The sequence below is a fragment of the Acomys russatus genome, chromosome 6 (genome assembly GCF_903995435.1).
Source record: "Acomys russatus chromosome 6, mAcoRus1.1, whole genome shotgun sequence".
NCBI classification, from domain to species: domain Eukaryota; kingdom Metazoa; phylum Chordata; class Mammalia; order Rodentia; family Muridae; genus Acomys; species Acomys russatus.
In genome coordinates this window covers 58,627,074-58,645,818 of record NC_067142.1, presented here as the reverse complement: position 1 = coordinate 58,645,818, position 18,745 = coordinate 58,627,074, and the positions used below count along the sequence as shown (strand labels likewise).

General features: G+C 40.4%; 1 protein-coding gene across 5 annotated transcripts in view; it reads left to right on the top strand.

Moving 5' to 3' along the window:
* Nucleotides 1-18,745, top strand: part of Dnm3 (dynamin 3) — a 448,546-nt gene that overhangs the window by 131,083 nt on the left and 298,718 nt on the right. For all 5 annotated transcript variants that reach the window (XM_051147697.1, XM_051147696.1, XM_051147695.1 and 2 more), the window contains exons 5-7: nt 11,018-11,116; nt 11,699-11,859; nt 13,459-13,601. In XM_051147697.1, the coding sequence (XP_051003654.1) occupies nt 11,018-11,116; nt 11,699-11,859; nt 13,459-13,601 (403 nt within the window). The remainder of the gene's footprint in view (nt 1-11,017; nt 11,117-11,698; nt 11,860-13,458; nt 13,602-18,745) is intronic.

The window sequence follows — 18,745 nt, the reverse complement described above, 5'->3', positions numbered from 1 at the left end:
CTGGGGGCATTGCTAAGTGAGAGAGTGCATGAGAGAGCTTGCCTGAGGCCATATGGACAACAGCACTGCAAACATGCACACGCACGTGCGCGCGCGCGCGCGCGCGCACACACACACACACACACACACACACACATTCACATAACTCACACACACTCACACATATACACACTCACATAACTCTCTCACACACACTAACACACATACACACTCACATAACTCTCTCACACACACTAACACACACACACACTCACAACTCTCACACACACTAACACAACTCACACACACAGAGGGAGGAAGGAGGGTGGAGTCTGACACAGAGAGAGCGAATAGCTGCCTAAGCAGTTACATCTTACTCTAAGACTCTGATAAGAGCTCCTGGTTTTCACATTCCTATTAGTACAGAAACATTTAAAAAATGTTTCCCTGAAAACATTCTGCAAGCCATTCCCTAAATATACAACCAAAGTAGATCCATGTAATTGTTTCTTAGCAGTAAAAATAAAACATGACCCAAAACCAACCAACCAAACAAAACCCCACAACTCTTCTAAGTGTCTATAACTTCTGCATTTTCCTTGTCTGATTTTCCAGAACTCTTTCCTTCCCTCCCTCCCTCCCTTCCTCACTTTCTCTCTCATCTTGCCCACTCTTTTTTCCTTTTTTTAAATCTTCCAAACATTTCTTGAGTGATTGCTATATACTGTGGACAGTAAAAGAGTAAAACTTTTATTTTATTTTTATTTTTGCCAAAGCAGATGAGTAAAGTAAGAGAGTATGTGTGCAGCTAGACCCCACCCCCCAACCTTATCCTTACTGTACATATCTGGAAGGTCTGTATGCTTAGAATTAGGGTTGAGGGTGAGTCCAGAGGATGGAGAGAGGGAGGGAGGTAGTGTAGACGTCTGAGGAGAACTGTGTTGAACAGCACCGTGGAAGGCTGACTCCATCTGCACCATGCTTCCACTATTCTCTGAGACACTCAGGAGCAGGGGGGTTGAGGGAAACATCTTGATTGCTTTGGGGTCAGGGTTTTGCCAGCTTGGTTAGGAGGGTGAGAATGTGGCAAAGAGAATAGAGGATATCTTAAAAGTAGTTTGAGAGGTGGACTGTAAGTCTTTGGAAGAAAGGAAGGAACTAAAGCAGCAGCAGCAGCAGCAGAAGAAGAAGAAGAAGAAGAAGAAGAAGAAGAAGAAGAAGAAGAAGAAGGAGAAGAAGAAGAAGAAGAAGAAGAAGAAGAAGAAGAAGAAGAAGAAGAAGAAGAAGAAGAAGGAAGAAGAAGACCCATAAGCTTTAGAGAAGGAAATATTTTAGGACTGGGCTTCTGGACAAGAGTGGAGAATGACAGTGTATTTTTATAAAGAGCAGAGGGACTACAGACTAGGAACTATGGGTAGATACTAGAATGCTAGCACTTTTGATTTATAGCGGGGACAGGTAATTCCAGATTACACCCGTGTAGGATGTGACTGTGGAAGAGGGAACTGCCCAAAGGGCATGCAGGCTCAAGGAATAAAACAGTCAGAGACCTGCATACAGCATCAGCTTCATACATAGCAGCCCTTCCTGGAGCTAGTGGTAGAACTAAGGGTGATAAGGAATCCCAGGATGCTAAGCCATCCTGGTAGTGTGTGTGTGTGTGTGTGTGTGTGTGTGTGTGTGTGTGTGTGTGTGTGTGTGTTGCTGTTGACCATGGAGGCATTTGGTAGGATGGCAGCAAGGAGAAGTAACAGGTGTCACGACCAGATGTTGATCAGCACCAAGCTGTGTTTTTCTGTGTATCAGAAGATTTTGGTTTGGAGAATCATTAAGAAAAATTTCTGTATCAGCTCTTTCCTCAGCCCAGGGCTTTGTGTCACCCAAGTGACTATGCTGTCTCCTCTAAAACACAAAAGAAAGAACTGGGGTTGAGTGAAGACAAGAAGGAGGTGAGAGTTGTTATTTAGACCAGAACATGGTATGTTGGGGCCATTTGGTGACTGTTAAGATGGGTCATGAAGGACAGTGAAAGCTATTAGCAGCTAGGCGAGACCAGGACGCAGCAGCACGCTGCAATGAAAGCACCATCTGTTCTGCTAAAAAGCAAACACATTCATTGGAAACTTTGCCTTATTAAGAATTTACATTAATGAAACTGTAACAATGCAAGAATTACATATTAAAGCTGAGCTAGTGGTTAATAGCACAAACCGAGGAGCCATGCTGCCGGAGTGTGAGTTTTGGCTTCCCCACTTATTAGCTATGTGAACTTGGGCATTGAAAAATATTCTCTTTTTGTCATAGCTGAAGTAGGCATGGGGGCTGTTGCCCTTCTTGAGAGAAACATATCTTTCAGGATCTGCCTACTTCTCATACAAACTTGGCACATCAAGTTTTTTTTTTTAAGGTGGCCTCTTTGTTTCTTGACTATCTGCTTCTAGTTATGTCTACACAGAAGCAACAGTGCCCAGAGATTTCTCTAGATTTAGCTCCTAAGTCTGTTTTATTTCTATGTTTGATACAAATGTAATACCTCTACTACCCCAGTTCTTGCTCTTTCTCTTCCTTCCTTCCCTCCCTCCCTCCCTCCCCTCCCCCCGCCAAGGTCACTGGGATTAATTGAGGCTACTATAGACCAGAGGCCCACACAGGGAGGTATACATTGTAAGTATGAAGTCAGATGTGTTTTGGCAAAGTTGAGACCACGGTCTGCCCACCACAGGTGATCTAGGGTGCATTTCCATCACCCACAAGGGTTCCTTTGTGTGAACTCCCAAGTCAGTCTCGACCAGCACATCCCACTTGAAACTACTTTCTGTCCTTGTAAATTCGATTTGTCTGTCTCTCATTTCCCTGGACTGGGGTAGTGCAGCAGCACTCATCACTCTCGCCTCCCTCTTGAGATGGCTTCACTGCTGCCGGCTTCCCCACTCATGTTTGTGAGTTGCCGACTTATATTTCCCTGTGTATGTACCCCGTTTTGACGATGTGCCTACCTTTGAATATAGGTTTAGGCTGTTTCTAGTTTTGAAGGATCACAAATAACTCTATCATGATTGTCAATGTGCATCGTCTCTTTGTTCACACATCTTCCTTCACTTGAGAAAACAGCCAAGGAAGGGATTTCTGTATCAACACACAGTAGCATCTGAAGAGCCCTACTCAACCGACACCCAGTTAGAGGTTGCACAAGCTTTATCACCAGTACATTCCATGTGCTGACTGACATTTGGCCTTTCTAGTTTCAGTTGCTGTCATTTGAATGCCCTGTGCTGGTACTGCCTTGCCTTTTCTGGTGTGCAACACTGAGAGTCATTGTTTACCGTCTGTATGTACTGTTTTATGAAGTGTCTATTCGAGCCTTTTGCGGTGCTGGGGATTAAAACAAACATTTTCTAAGCAAGTTCTCTCTTTCTGAGCTACACTTCTAATCCCTTTGCCTGTTTTTAAATTAAAGTGTGTCTTCCTAGATTTAAGTTATGAGGTTTTCACAATACGTTTTATTGGAAATGTTTCATTGTATACTTTGAATGTGTTCCCTCACTCTGTAGCTTATTGTTTTAGTCTTGAACTTTAGATCTAGAAGAAGAGATTTCAACTTTGATGTTTGGATGCCAATTCTACAATTCTCCTTATGGAGCGCATACTTCTTGCATCCTCTCTACAGTTACAGAAATTCTTCTTTGCTTTTCCTTGAGAAGTTTTATAGGTTTAGCTTAAATTTATGTCTGTGATCCTGTGTGTGTGTGTGTGTGTGTGTGTGTGTGTGTGTGTGTAGAATGAAAAGTCAAAGTCTCAGTTTTGGGATCATTTGTATTAAACAGATTATTTCTTCTCCATTGAATTACACAGATATCTTTGTCCAAAGCTAACTATACATGCATGCATATGCACATTCGTGTATTATATGTTTGATATTTTATTGATAAGTTATTACATCTATATTTACCCTTCCAGCCTTGCTACTTTATTACAGTTGTCTGTGTGGCTATCCCTGTGCCTGTATTATACTGTTGTGATTATTAGAACTTTGTAGCAAGGATTGAAACAGATTTTATAAATATCTATGTAAACATATGTATTATCTCCTATAATACATATGCTATAGTTTCATCTAAATTTTTAATCAGTTTTTCAATTTCTGAAAAAAGCTTACTGGATTTTTGTTTGAAATAACATTACATCTACAATTCCTACCACCTTATATGTTATCATCTATCTACATGAAGCTATTAAAATTTAAATTAGTTTAAGGTAAATAAAAATTTAAAATTAGTTCCTCTATCATATTGGTGTACTTTTGGTACTCAGTTTCATATGGCTAATAGCTTTTGTCTGAGAAAGTTTCACACACAAAGATAATTTTTTTATTATAAGTTTTATTGGATAGCATTGAAACAACATTGTATGGGTTTTTTATTTCTTTAAGTCTTTTCATCAAATATAACTTTCAGTTTATATTTTCCATATAAAATTCATTAGATGTATCCCTAGTATTTTAATTTTTGATTGCTAGTATAAACACAGTATATAAGTTATTTTTGTATCCTTGTAATCTGTGATCTCAATAAACTTACTTGTTTACTCATTGATTTTGTTGGGTCTTTGAGATATTCTACATATAGAATAAATCATGTTGGGTACAAAGTTTTTCTTTCACCTAAAACAAATGAACAAACAAACAAACTCTTTTTTCTTCACAACTGTAAACAATTTGATTTGTCCTTCTTGCTTTGGTTGAGCACTCCAGTAAAAGTTGAGTTAAAGAGTAAACATAAATAATGTTACCAATCTTTTCAAACAATGAGCCTTTGATTTAATTGACTATTTCTATTACTTATATATACCCTATTCAATTTACTTCCACTTTTATTAATCATACTTCTTACTTTGGATTTAATTTGTTATCCTCTAATTTCTTCAGATAGATCCTTAAATTGTTGGTTTTAAACCTTCCTTAGCTAGCATTACCATTTGAAAACAGCTAAGTTTTGGTGTCACTATATACCAAACACTTTGATATGGTGAGCTTTATTTTATTCAGTTTAGAATGCAGATGCTCCTTCACGTATGATAGAACTAGGTTTTGATAAATAAAAAATACAATAAGATTCTAAAATGCCATGAATATACTTAATGTACAAAACAGCATAGCTTAGCATCAAAATATACTTCTGAGAACCCATTGTTTTCTTCTGGGCAGGCTAGGAGTTGTAGCTTCTGTCATTGCTTAGTATCATAAAGCCATGTATTCTAGAACAGATAGCTAGTACAGGAAAGGATCAAAGAGCAAAATTCAGAATGTGGGCTCTACTGAATGAGTCTTCCTTTGCACCTTCATAGAATCCAAAGATCCTTAGGTTGGTAGGATGATTAATTGGGTAAAGACACTTGCTTCCCAGCCTGACAACCCTGGGATCTCTAAGACCCACATGGAAAAATTACTTCTAAAGGTTTTTCTGTGACCTCAAAATGCGTACACATGAGTAAAAACAAATACATCATATTTTAAAAAACATGCTGAGTTGAACCATAGTAAGCTGAGGATTCTGTCTGTATTCTGACATTTCCTTGTGACTTCTTTTATAGCCTCTGGTTATTCCAAGACCTATCCCCCAATTTCCAAATGTTATGGAACTGTATAGAAAGCTTTCTGATATGAGTTTACGTATGGTGTATTTTTTAAAAAGACTTAGTTTGAAAAATTTTGTGTTTATATGTGTGTCTGTGTAAGAATATGTGCACATGAGTGTGGTGCATATGGAGGCCAGAAGAGGGCGCTGGATCTCCTAGAGCTGGAGTTGCAGACAGTTCTGAACTTCCTGTTATGAGTGTTGGAACCCACACTTGAGTCATCTGCATGAGCAGCAAGTACTTTTAAGCACCGAGCTGTCTCCTTTTACCTTATTGGGTTCTGAATTTTATTGTGTTCTTTAAAAGTGTACCAGATTTTATCTTAAAAAGTAGCTACATTACCTGAAGGTCAGTTTGAATTTGTTTGTTTGTTTTAATGCAGTTTTTCATGTTTTCATAGAGTTGGTCTGCAGTGGTGTTTCCTGTAGTTTGACCCATCTGGTGTCTCTAGTACCTCATCTTCCCCAGTTTCTCTCTGTGTTTTCTGGCAGGATCTTAATGACTCCCATTCCTATGAAAGCTCTAGGAGTTATTTGGCCTAGCATATCCTAGACATTTTCTTTCTTCTGCCAGCCAAATGGAGTTCTTACTTAACACATACCTCTGTTTACAGAGACTTGAAGAGCCCCCATGAAAATTTCTGGAGCTCTTTCTTTTCTTGGCTTCTCCTTATCTGGTGTGCTATTCTGCAAAGTCCAACATCCCAGTGTCCTTAGATGCTAGCTTGTGTCTCCTGAATTAAGCATGACTAATGATGTCTCTTTGGATGGCATCCTCCTACTCATCGTCTGAAAAGTGCCGCGAAGCAGAAAGTGGCTGTGAAGCTGATTCTGTTTTTCTTCTCTCACTATCACAGTTCTTTGAGACATGTTGTTCAATGTCTGAAACAGTTTTCATATCAATGCTTGTCTAGTTTCCTAGAGTTTATAAAAGAGAAGCGTGTCTAAGGCTGGGGAGATATAGCTCAGTGAATAAAGTACTGGCCATGCAAGCAAGCATGAGGACCAGAGCTGAGGTCCCTGCTACCCACGGACATGCTGGTGGGTGTGACAGCATGCCCATGATCCCAACACATGGGCACAACAGACGAGGAGACACTTGGAGAAGACTGACTAGCTAATCAACTAATTCTGGGTTCAAGAGAGAGAGCTACAGCCTCAATATATGAGGTGGAGGAGAGTAAAGGAGGAAGATACAGGACATCAGCCTATGATCTCTACATGAATGTGAATACATGTGCATGTGCATGCCCCTGACATATGCACACACAGACATGACCACACACACACACACACACACACACACACACACACACACACACACACACACACACACACACATACACACAGTACACTCACCAAAGAAGGATATGTCTGAATTCCATGATTATTATTATGGCCTAACGCAGAAATGATTGATGATTTTCTTAAATGAAAATTCTTAATTGACTTTTGTTTTCTTCTACTGTTTGAGTCACAAAAACACTTGGGCTTTTAAAAGATTAGCTGACTTAAATTGTACGTTTTTGAACCTCTTATTTCTATTTACAAAATGATACATTTCTTGTACAACTAATATGTTTTTGAAACATTTTAAAATGGCAAGGAGCAATCACAAGAAATGAGCACTCTGGATCTTCCTGCCAGGAAGCTCCGCAAGTCATTGTATGCACCCAGCCTCCAGTTGTTGTAGAACACAGATCAGCTCTCTCACTAACCTGCAGTAATTGTTTCTCTGCCACTTAACCTTTCTAAGTCAGATGTTCACTGTGGCAGCTCTCCTCTTCAAAGATCAGTTGTCTGTGGCTTGGTTTGGTTCCACTTCTTAACGAGACGAAAAGAACTACACTGCTTACAGTTAACAGCACACACGCATGGAAGAAATGGCAGCATCATTTTAATAATGCGCTGTGTACTGAGAGTAAGCCTAGGTAGCATGGGAGAGTGCTGCCACGAAACTGCTCTAGAACTTGTATTTCAATTTCTACTTTTGTAAAATGGAATTGTTTTTTTTTTTCCTTTCACCTGTCTTGCCAAAGATTTTTGGCAGACTCTTTCACTGTGATCTTCCATTCGACAGATGTACGAGCTGTTGCTGCTGCTTTGACCTGTTTATACCAGTTGTGAAGATGGAACTGAGCAGTTTACTAGACTCCTGTTATTCAGCTTAGATTTCAAAGTCGCTATCTTCCCCTTTTTGTGATGATGACCTGGAGTACCTATAAAGCTTCTTCTTCAGAAAAGGGGTCTTTTGAGAATTAGCTAGGCATGTTGCTAATGACTACTCCTGTGCAGCAGGGAGCTGTGGCATGTGGCTGCGCAACTGACAGACTCTGTTTCCTACCAGTGAAGAAATGCTCAGCCCAGAGCTGAGAAGGAGCGAGAGGTCTCTTCCTAAGTCAGTGCACTGAACTTCTGCTCTGCATAAGCATCAGATTTTTGAAGTATCTGTGTCTTCTCAAGGCCAAGCCTAGGAGTCACTGGTTCTCAGCATTGTGGCTGTTCTTTATTGGAGAAAAGCACAGCAGAAGCACACACACAAAATAAAATGTAAAAATTATAACCACTCCAAACTTTTGTCTTATCAAGAGGGTTAAAGAGTGTTTTAACCTGTAACCTGCCCTTCCCTCACCACCAGAGACCTCTTCAATCTGGAAATCACTCCCATCTCCAGAATTCTGACTTGTAGGCAACACCTAGTTCTACAGAAAAGTGGCACTAGATGCTATGACTAAAGTGTCAAAGAACACAGCTAATTACTTCTAGAACCTGAGAGCTGGGGTGCAGAAAAATTAATGTGATTATAAATGGAATGAAGTTGTTGGATTTAGTACCACCAAACTCCAGCCCCATGTGTAGAGGCTGTGACCTCTTAAGCAAGTGTATTTTTCTTCTCACTTTTCCTAACCTGTATAATTGAGAAAGTAATAGCACCTATCCCATATGGTTTTCGTTTTGACTTCTTAATGAGACTGGCACAGGATCAGGGATCAACAATGTGTTCTGTTTTATGCAGGTCTTTAAATTCCCAGGGGCGTGACTCGAAAGCCTTTGAAATCTCTTCTGACAATGGCTTTTTGAGATCCATCAATGCAGGTCTTGGCACTGCCAGCAGGAGTTCATTCATTGATTATTTTAAGCTGCCTATTTGTGGAGCCAAATGTGAAGAGAAAGAAAACAGGCCTAGTCTCCATTTCTGGTACACCGGATTTGGCTGCCTTTTCAGAAATACAGGAGTAGGAACGAGATGCTTTGCGACCAGCTTTTAAAAACTAAAATTATACCTATACATTTCTTAAAGTCACACATACACACACACACTTGAGATATTTATAGTATATTACATTTAACATTATATATTATATTAAATGTTGCATTTTTATTAATTTATCTCTATAGCTATCTATATCTATATATCTTAAAGTCAGTTGGTGATGCTAAAAGACACTGTCTACCCTTTTGATAAAAGTCTTTTATCCTATCCTCCCTGATTCCTACTTCCCTGTTTCCTGAGGTACCCACTCAGCCTTTGTAGCTGTTGCATTCGGCATTTGACTCCCTGTCTCTGTATAATAGGTTTATATAGCTACTTCTTCGTATTTAAATCCTTTGAATTTTTATTTGACTTGGTCGTGTGGAGGAAGAAAACTTATAAGTCCTCACATCACTTTCCCATACCTACACGCTCTTAAACTCCGGTGAAGAGGGAAGAGGAGGGACAAATAACACTAAGGCTGTTTGATAAAGCCATAGTGAATTATTTTATATTTACTTACAATTACATATACAATATATATGTATAAACATATGCTTAATTGACATATGGCACTTGGAGGAACAATGCTTCTCCCTCAAACTAGATCTATCCAACAAAACCTCAGCAACAGGCAGGGAAACACTTCGAGCCCCACCTCCCCAAACCAATATAAGCTATTGTGTCAGCCTTCGTGCCTTCCAGAAAAAGGGGGTGTAACCCTACTGCTTAAGACACTACATAGCTGCTAGTTCTCATTTCTTTAGATTACCCCCTTGTTTTGTAGGGTACGTACCTTACTAGGTATAAGAAAAATAAAAGGAGTTTAAATATTCTGGGATTTTTCTACTGTCACATTTATTGATAAATTAGAATTCTACATTCTTTTGCCTTCTGAGTTTTGAAACAGTTTTTCTGTAGCCTTTGAGTTTCCCAGTTTGTGTCTGGGAAGGCTGAGTTGGCCGTGACTCCCAGCTAGGAAGGGAAGGCTGAGTTGGCCGTGACTCCCAGCCAGAAAGGGAAGGCTGAGATGGCCGTGACTCCCAGCTAGGAAGGGAAGGCTGAGATGGCCGTGACTCCCAACTGTTCCCATGCAGCTTCCTATTAAAACTCCTTCTGGCAAAACTTTGAGAACATTCTGTTTCGAGTGGTTTGAAATCTTACACTGACGCGACAGGTTGCTTATGTTTTCACTTGTGCTTGGCACTGTCTGAGTTCACTCACCTTATACAATCACAACTTTCACTTTGGGACGTTTTCTTGAATCGGCTGTTCTCAATGCCTGACTGTTTCGGCATGGGCTTTCCTCTCCAGGGCACCAATTGTTCGAGCATTGTATCTTCACAGCCATTTATTTATTTATTTATTTATTTTTAATGGTATTTTTCTGATATGATTCATCAACTTCGTCTTCTGAACATTCTAACGTTTCTATCTCTGCTTTCTCTGAGCGCTTCTATGGTGTTCAATTCTTCATGAATTCAAAGACGTCTTTCACTGCCAAGATACGAATAAAAATAATGAAACTTTCTGTCTTTTTCCTTCTTTGCTTTGTGTATATAACTCACACAGTTACAATGTTATAAAACAACATTTCTGTTCATGGTAGGATGCATACATGTGACAGTGGTCTCATGCCGTCATTATGGAACATAACTCTTGAGACCACTCTGGAACAACTTAGTTGACTGTACCTCTTGCTTACGAGGAGGAGGCCCCGCTGAGACACTACCCTGTGCCACTTACTTTACATAAGCACACTCTATGATGACTGCATTGCATACTGATTAATTCTACAAACAGAACATTTCTCAAACCATGTCTCTGTGTTTAAGTGAAACATGGCTGTATTTCGAAGTATTTTTGTGACATAGCTGCTCTTCTCTCTTGGATTGAAAATCATCTCATGGATAAATAGGTTTGTGACCTTCCTCCCCCCGCCCCCCCTTTTACACAGATAATGAGCAGACTTGTGTGACAGCAGACCAGAAACAGAGGGAGCTAGAGAGAAAGGGCCTGGAATACGAGCCTTCCATTTAGTGTTGAGACATGCATGCCCCTAGAATTGTTTTTTGCTTTGTTTTGTTTTCAAACTTTTTTTGTTGTTGTTGTTGCAACTGTGTAGTGAGGATTGTGTTTGTTCACGACGCAGGTCTGAGGACCATTGGTGTCATCACCAAGCTGGATCTCATGGATGAAGGCACGGATGCCCGGGATGTGCTGGAGAACAAGCTGCTGCCTCTGCGCAGGGGTAATGTGCTATGGGTTCCACGGGCCTGCCTTTCATAGTACGGCAGAGAAATGACTGGAAAGCCACGGGGAGGCTGGGCTTCACTTCTTCCTCTGTTACAAGGGAGTGATTTATTGTTAGCCGTACGTTATGTGGATTGGCACAATGCTCCCACGTGCTGTATTAAAGAACATTTCAGGAAGAGAACTATGCCTTTAAAATAACAGGAATAAGAAAACAGGGGAAGGAAGGAACTTGAAGGAAGATTATAAATATTCATCATAGCCTATATAAATATACACCGTTCTCTTTTAAGTCTGATATTTACTTGCCTGCTCTATGACACAACGGTTGGGGCATAGTTTCTTAAAATGTGTAGACCTTTAAAAAGGGGAGGGATATTACTCTGTTGATGTCAACGATTTATCAATAGCCAGCCAAATCAGTGGCATTTATTGAATAGTGAGGTCTTGGATGGAATGTTGCAGAGAGACTCAGGATTTAGGCCTTAAAACTAATTTTGCCTGTTAGAGAGCCTTGACGTTTCTCTAGAACAAATGGCAGGAAGTGTGCCCAATGCCACGGGCTTGTGCTTTGTTTCAGGCTACGTGGGGGTGGTCAACAGGAGCCAGAAGGACATAGACGGGAAGAAGGACATCAAGGCGGCCATGCTGGCGGAGAGGAAGTTTTTCCTTTCTCATCCGGCTTATAGACATATCGCTGACCGTATGGGGACCCCACACCTCCAGAAGGTCCTGAACCAGGTAAAATTATTCTTTTAAGTAGTAAGTACAATTAAAAAGTGTGGAGACCACTAGAATTAACATTTTGTATTATGAAATTTATTTTGTCCAGAAAAAGATTCACTTTACTTTTGACAATAATTTTGAAAATGAATTATTTAGACCTACATACTTACCATTCTCATGGAATTGAATCCACTTCAGTATTGTTGACAGTACTCAAAGCAAACACACACACTGATTTAGGAACAGTGAACAGGAGACACATGTGTGAGCATTCACTCACTCACAATATGTACTATCTTAAGTTAACCGTACCTCACTCTGGCAAGGTAGTCTTCTGGGATCTGTTTCAAATGTCAAACTGTGATGGTTAGGTTAGATTTTTTCCCATTAACTTTCTAATGGTTTTATTAAATATTTATTGGGTTTTCTTAATTTAAAATATTGAAGCAATAAATCCTGATGAAGTAGTCATTGATTTGCACTAATCTGAAAAACATGTTTTCCAGATAGCACAGTCACTTAAAATGAATAGAATAGGAATTGCTATTCAGCCTACCCTCTTCCATGCATACATGCACCATTCCCATAAGTCCTCAGTACACTATGTACATATCATCTTCCACATGGGAGTCAAGCATCTTGGCAAGCAGGGTGGTCACCCAATACAGGCTTCCTTCCTGAGTTTCCATGGCAGTGACTTACGCGGTTAGTAGCTTCTGTCACAAATATCCTAACAATTTCTTTATGAACTCTTATGAGCTCTTCTGTATGAACATAATCTGTCAATGAGTAGTCAGATAGTCACAAATATCCTGATGTTGGCTCCTTGAAGGAATCAGTGGAGGTTGTCATGGTAACAGTAGCTGATTCTATAGCTGAACCACTTGGGTTAAACAACTGAAGAAGTTTTAGAAAATAAAGATCAGTAATGTGCTTTTAACTGGCATAACAGACTACCATAAAATTTATGCTTTTTGATTAAGGACAAATGAGCATTTAGATGCCACAAGGCAGCATTTGGCTCTATCACTTAAGACACCAATACATTTTAAACACCTACACAAGTTGGTCATGCATGAACCACCAATTTAGCCAGTGATAGTAACTTTTTAGGTTGTTGTTCCCATGTCTGTATTGCCCTAAGTAAAGTATAAACAGATTAAAAAATATCCTAGGGGAAATTCATTACTATGATTGCAAGAAATAAAGTATAGTAGAAAAGCAGAAGGGCATGATCACTCATCTAAGCTGCAGGTGCTCCAAGTTGGTCCATGCCTGGATTCTTGTTGAATGACGTTTGACTGGATTCCAATGTTTCTAGTCCATTTTAACTTCAGGTTCCTTCTATAAACAGCCGTCTATGTTAAGCCCAGTGCTAAGTGCTGCAGGCAGCCCCACAGGTAACAGCAGGTGTATTTTAGCAGGGTATGGTAGGCTCAAGGGCAGTGGAGAAGAGCTGACACTCCTTTCCCTCCATCCATCAGTGCAGTCCATTGCAAATGTGCATGAGTTCTGTGGGTGTGATGATGAGGGCAACAGTGGAGGCTGAAGTTTACCTTGGGCATTGCTCTTCACGCTCATACGCATGTCTGGTTTTTGCTGTGTTTTATGTAGCAACTTACCAACCATATTCGAGACACCCTGCCCAACTTCCGGAACAAACTACAGGGACAGCTGCTCTCCATAGAACATGAAGTAGAAGCCTACAAAAACTTCAAACCGGAAGACCCCACGAGGAAGACCAAAGCTCTGCTGCAGTGGGTCACCTCCCTCTTCCTTTGCTCATTTGAAACCACATGTTCTGCCTACATGTTTGTCACACTGTTTTCTAGAAGCAGCGAGCGACATAGACACGGTGCTGTGCACTATACAGTGACCCTTGAATCATTGTGTTTTCTCAAGGAACACATGCTAATTTTACTGTTGTCATAAACTTAAGCAGCTGTTTGTCTCCATGGAATCAGTCAGGGAGTGAAACCAGCAGTGACGCCTCAGTAGGGCTTTTCTCTCTCAGGAGTGAGTGGGTAGAGATGAGCACGTCTTACTTATAGTTTATAGTGGAACTTTTGGATGTCAATGTCGTTTTCTTATCTCCACTTCCACTTTTCATGAGATTTGTCTCTGTGTATTTCAGTAGGATGAGAATGAAAGTTTTAATTAGAACCTATCACATTTAAACTGCCTTCTCCCTGCTGGTAATGGTTTTAATGGGGCTGTTTAACCTTCAAGCATAAAGCCTCAGGCAGGGCTTTTACTCCTTCATGACCTTTTCATCTTCCTGTATCTCCTTTATCCCTGTGGTATGTTAAGATAGGAAAGCAGAGTTGATAGGGAAATCTAACTCCTTTCATCTCTCCTTTGACCCCTCTTGACCACAGTTGTCTCCTCATTCTTGTGAGTTGACATGTGCTAGGTCTGTCTCAACTGGAAGACTGTTGCCTAGTATCCCTACATGCCTGAACTGCCCATCAGTGGTGATGACTGATGTCTCTCATAGTAATATTTATTTATTTATATTTGTGTGTATTGATATGTGTGTGTGTGTGTGTGTGTGTGTGTGTGTGTGTGTGTATGCATGTGGGAAGGCATGGATGTGTGTGAGGGTGTATAGGTTAGAGGTTAACATTGAATGTCTTCTTTAATTGTTCTCTGCCTTATTTTTTTGAGACAGGAGATCTCACGTCCCTGGAGCTCATCAATTTAGCTCAACTAGCTAGCTCACAAGCCCAAGGGCTCATCCCCCCCACCTCCAGTGGTTGGATTTTAGGTGCATGCTACTGTGCCTGACTTTTTATGTGGGTACTAGGGGTCTGACCTCAGGTCCTCCTCCTTGGGTACCAAACCTTTGACCAACTAAACCATTTCTCTATCTTATTTTGTGGCACCTTTATTTCTCATACTTCAAAGCAAAATTTAACTCCTTTATTTTTCATTTAGCCAGTCTTTTGTATGTAAGGGTCCCCTCTTCCTGCATCTTCACTGTGTGTTTTGTGTGTACGGGTTCCTGCAAGCTTCATGGCTGGCAGCGAGGAGAGACAAGAAATGAGACTCACCTTGACTTATTTAACCAGTGTCGGGCCAAACTTTGGGAGTCTGACACCAGGTGGTTTATTTTAGCCACATTTAAGCACAACACAATTCTGAGAAGGAAAAAGTTTCCTGATGACAATGAATGGAGTCCCATGTGAACAGCAATGTTTAAGATTTCAAAGCACTCATGGCTTCTTCCATAAAGATGGGTCCAATGGACTCAGGAACTGTGCTGATGATAAAGGTCTAGGAAGAATGACTGAAGTAAACATGCCAGCGGGAGTCAGGATAAGCCTGGCCCTAAGATAGCGTAGAAGTTACTTAGGCTGCAAAACTGTTGTAAAGTACAAGGGAAATTTCTCACATGGATGGGTTTTATGTACTAAGAAGCAATGCTCAAGACTTAGTATGGGAGAATCTGGGATAAACAAATAGAATATTTGGGTGAAGCCTGGCCCTACAGATAGCAAAAGATTACCAGATCGTAAATGAAATTCTTTCCCAGCATTCCATGTGGGATGGCAATCTCCTTCCTTTGAAGAGATAAGCATGTTTAACTTTTCTGGTTTTTTCCAGTCCTTCTCTGTGAGTACGAGGACCTTGGATTTTTCACACATCACAATAGTTTCTTCCTTATATTTGTCTTATTTCTTCCCTCTTTAGTTAGATTTGGCTTTCTATTCCAGGGCTTTTCTTTCCCATTGTGGTCCAGGTTTAGCCTGGTGATAACTACCTTCTGAGGTGAGTGCCCACACGGACAGTGATGCCATTAGTGCTTCTCTGCTGTGCCCATTCAGTGGAGGTGATGTACTTAATCTTGTAACCTGGACTACTTTACCAACCCGATGACTTGTGTAGTGTCCTCCTACAACTTAAACTTCACCGTCCATTCCTATGGGAATAGATGTGGCATTATGCTACTGTCTCAGCTCTTTGGAAAGAGGGGGAGACACAATCATCCTTCAAATGTGAGAGGGTGCATTGAAATGTCTTATATGGTTCTTGCTTTGGTCAGAAGTCACAGCAGTATTGGGCTCATTTTGGTATTTTCTGCCCTAGTGATGGTCACATAAGTATTCTGTATTTTGTTGTTATTTGTTGTTCTTTTTCCTGTTGTTTTGTTTTGTCAAGATAGGCTTTTTCTGTGTAGCCTTGGCTATCCTGGAGTCACTCTGTAGACTAGGCCGGCCTTGAACTCACAGAGATCTGCCAGCCTCTGTCTCTCTGAATGCTGTTTCTTTTTTTCTTTTCTTTTCTTTCTTTCTTTCTTTCTTCTTCTTCTTCTTCTTCTTCTTCTTCTTCTTCTTCTTCTTTTTTTTTTGCTTTGTTTTGTTTTTAATGAAAGGATTTCTAAATGTTTAAATTGTCTCAGTGGCATCTTAATTGCATCATGTTATATTTCACTTAAAAATAATACCATGACAAAGAAAAATGTTTAAAAAATCTTTCTTTCTCATATATATATATATATATATATATATATATATATATATATATATATATGTATATATATATATATATTTGAGACAGGGTTTCTCTGTGCAGCTTTGGCTGTCCTAGACTCTCTTTGTGGATCAGACTGGCCTTAAACTCACAGAGAGATCTGCCTGCCTCATCCTCCCAGAGTGCTGGGATCACATGTGTGCGCCACCACACCTGGGTAGAACTTTTTTGAAGAGTAGAGTGATTTCTTAGATTTTTTTCTTCTTGACTTTGGATAAACTCTTATAAAAATTCTTTAAGTTATATGGAAGAGAATATATTATATTTATGTTGAGGCCATACATCATCTCAACATCTGTCTGAGTCTAGGATGCAAAGACTGGTCCTTGCCTCTGTGACTTCATGGCCTTGACCGCAGAACATATCACCATTCAGTTGTTGACTAGGCTGTCGATTCATCTTCTTTTCATGCTCCTGTCTTCCCTGGCATGTTCCTTCACCCCTCTTTCTGCCATCTTTCCATGCACTCTACTCTGACCCTGGCTCTGCATTACCTACTGTGCAGTCAGCAATGAGCACTCAGGAGGAGGATCGTGAAGACAAGCCTATAAATGATGAGTCATGTTAGAATCTAGCTCTTTGTCATAAGTAGAGAATGCTGCAGCCCAGAGAAGGAGGCAGGAACATACGAGGAGAAGTGTTAACTCTCAGGGGAAGTGATTCCCCAGGCCCCGAGGGAAAGACGAGGGCAGTGTGTTAGGGTTAAGGAGGAGGGTAAGAGATGAGAGTGAACTTGTAGATAGCTTATTCCAAGTGGAGGGGATGGAAAGAATTGACAGAGATGAAGTTTTTAAAAGCTTCTAGTGTCTCAGCACATTTCCCACAACCTTCTAGATGTTTAACAAAAGACATCAAAACATTAGAATATACTTGAGCGTGGCTAAATAACTTGTAATTATTTTAACCCATTTTCTATCCTATAGGTTTTTGACAATAAAATTATACACATTTCAGAAGGTCTGAAAATATTTTGCTATTAGATTTTGAATTTGAAAATAGTAGTTCTAGTGTGACAGGCATGGCTGGAATCTCTAAACCCAGTTATCATCACAAATAAACATACTTTTTTCCCCTTTTCTTTTATTTCAACCAGTTAGTTTAAGATAATTAGTTGACTCATAGGACAAATATTTATTAAGCGTCTCTTATATGTTGCTCATACAGAGAGAAACCGAGTGCATGCCTTTGCCTTCAGGGGGCAACTGACAGGGAAAGAGGCAGTGGTGATATGGTCTTCTAAGTACCTAGCTAGAAATAGATGGGAGAAGCAGAGGACCCCTTCATCTGAGCAGTGGTAGATGACGGTGGTAGTTGAGGGCCACTGATCATGCGGGTTTCTTGGAGGAATTAATATTTGAGCTGAGTCTTGAGAACAGAAGCAAATCAGTCAGGCAGGGGATGGAGTCAATTGTGTTGAGAATACTCAAGAAAAGTAGGAAAGCACAGGGGCGCAGTACCTTTGGGGACTGGACAGTAGATTCTTTTTGTTTGCTTTGGAAGGTGCATGTTGATGAACAAGAGACGGGCCTCAAGAACAGCCAGGGCCATATTGCGAAGAGTCCTAGATAGTGGGGTAAGCCAAACTGTGGGCGCCTTGTAAAAAGCAAGCCAGAAGTACTAGCAGAAGGGTCTGTGGAGGCAGGTTTGTGTGGTTGTGGCAGTATAAGATCTGACCTGGACATAATCCTAGAATCAGGAAAAAAAATCTATAGGTTCTTTAGTAATCCAAGAAGGGATTCCTGAGGGCTGAGCCAAGGCAGGAGAATCAGCAGGCTCGGGACTGAGAGAAGGTAAGGGGTTTAAGTTTTAGGTTTTTTGATACAAGACAGCTAAGAGAAAATACATGGCCAGCACATAGTTGCAGTGTGGGCCAGGCACTCCTATGAATCATGGCATCTGAAGATGTGGAAACCTGTGTCTTGAGGTGCCATATTAGGAGGGAGGGAGAAAATGAGTCTTAGCAGTGGTGTGTGTGTGTGTGTGTGTGTGTGTGTGTGTGTGTGTGTGTGCTTGTGTCTGTGTATGTGCGTGTGTCTGTGTGTGTGCATGTGTATGTGTGATGTGTGTGTCTGTGTGTGTTTGTGTGTGTGTGTGTGTGTGTGTGTGTGTGTGTGTGTGTGTGTGTTTGCTGTTTCAGTGGCAGGAGCTGGGAGTGGGCAGGCATCATGTCACAGGAGTGGAGGCTCCCTTGAATATTCTACATAAGATTTATCACATAATTTTCATTTTTAGTTTAACCGTTCCTTAAGTACAATTTCTTGTTCTAACCACAATGGACAGAACACATTTAAAGTGAAAAATATTTGAGATATTTACTCCAGTTAAAATGCCTAAAATAAATCTCAGTAACACATGTTTCTGTAATTGC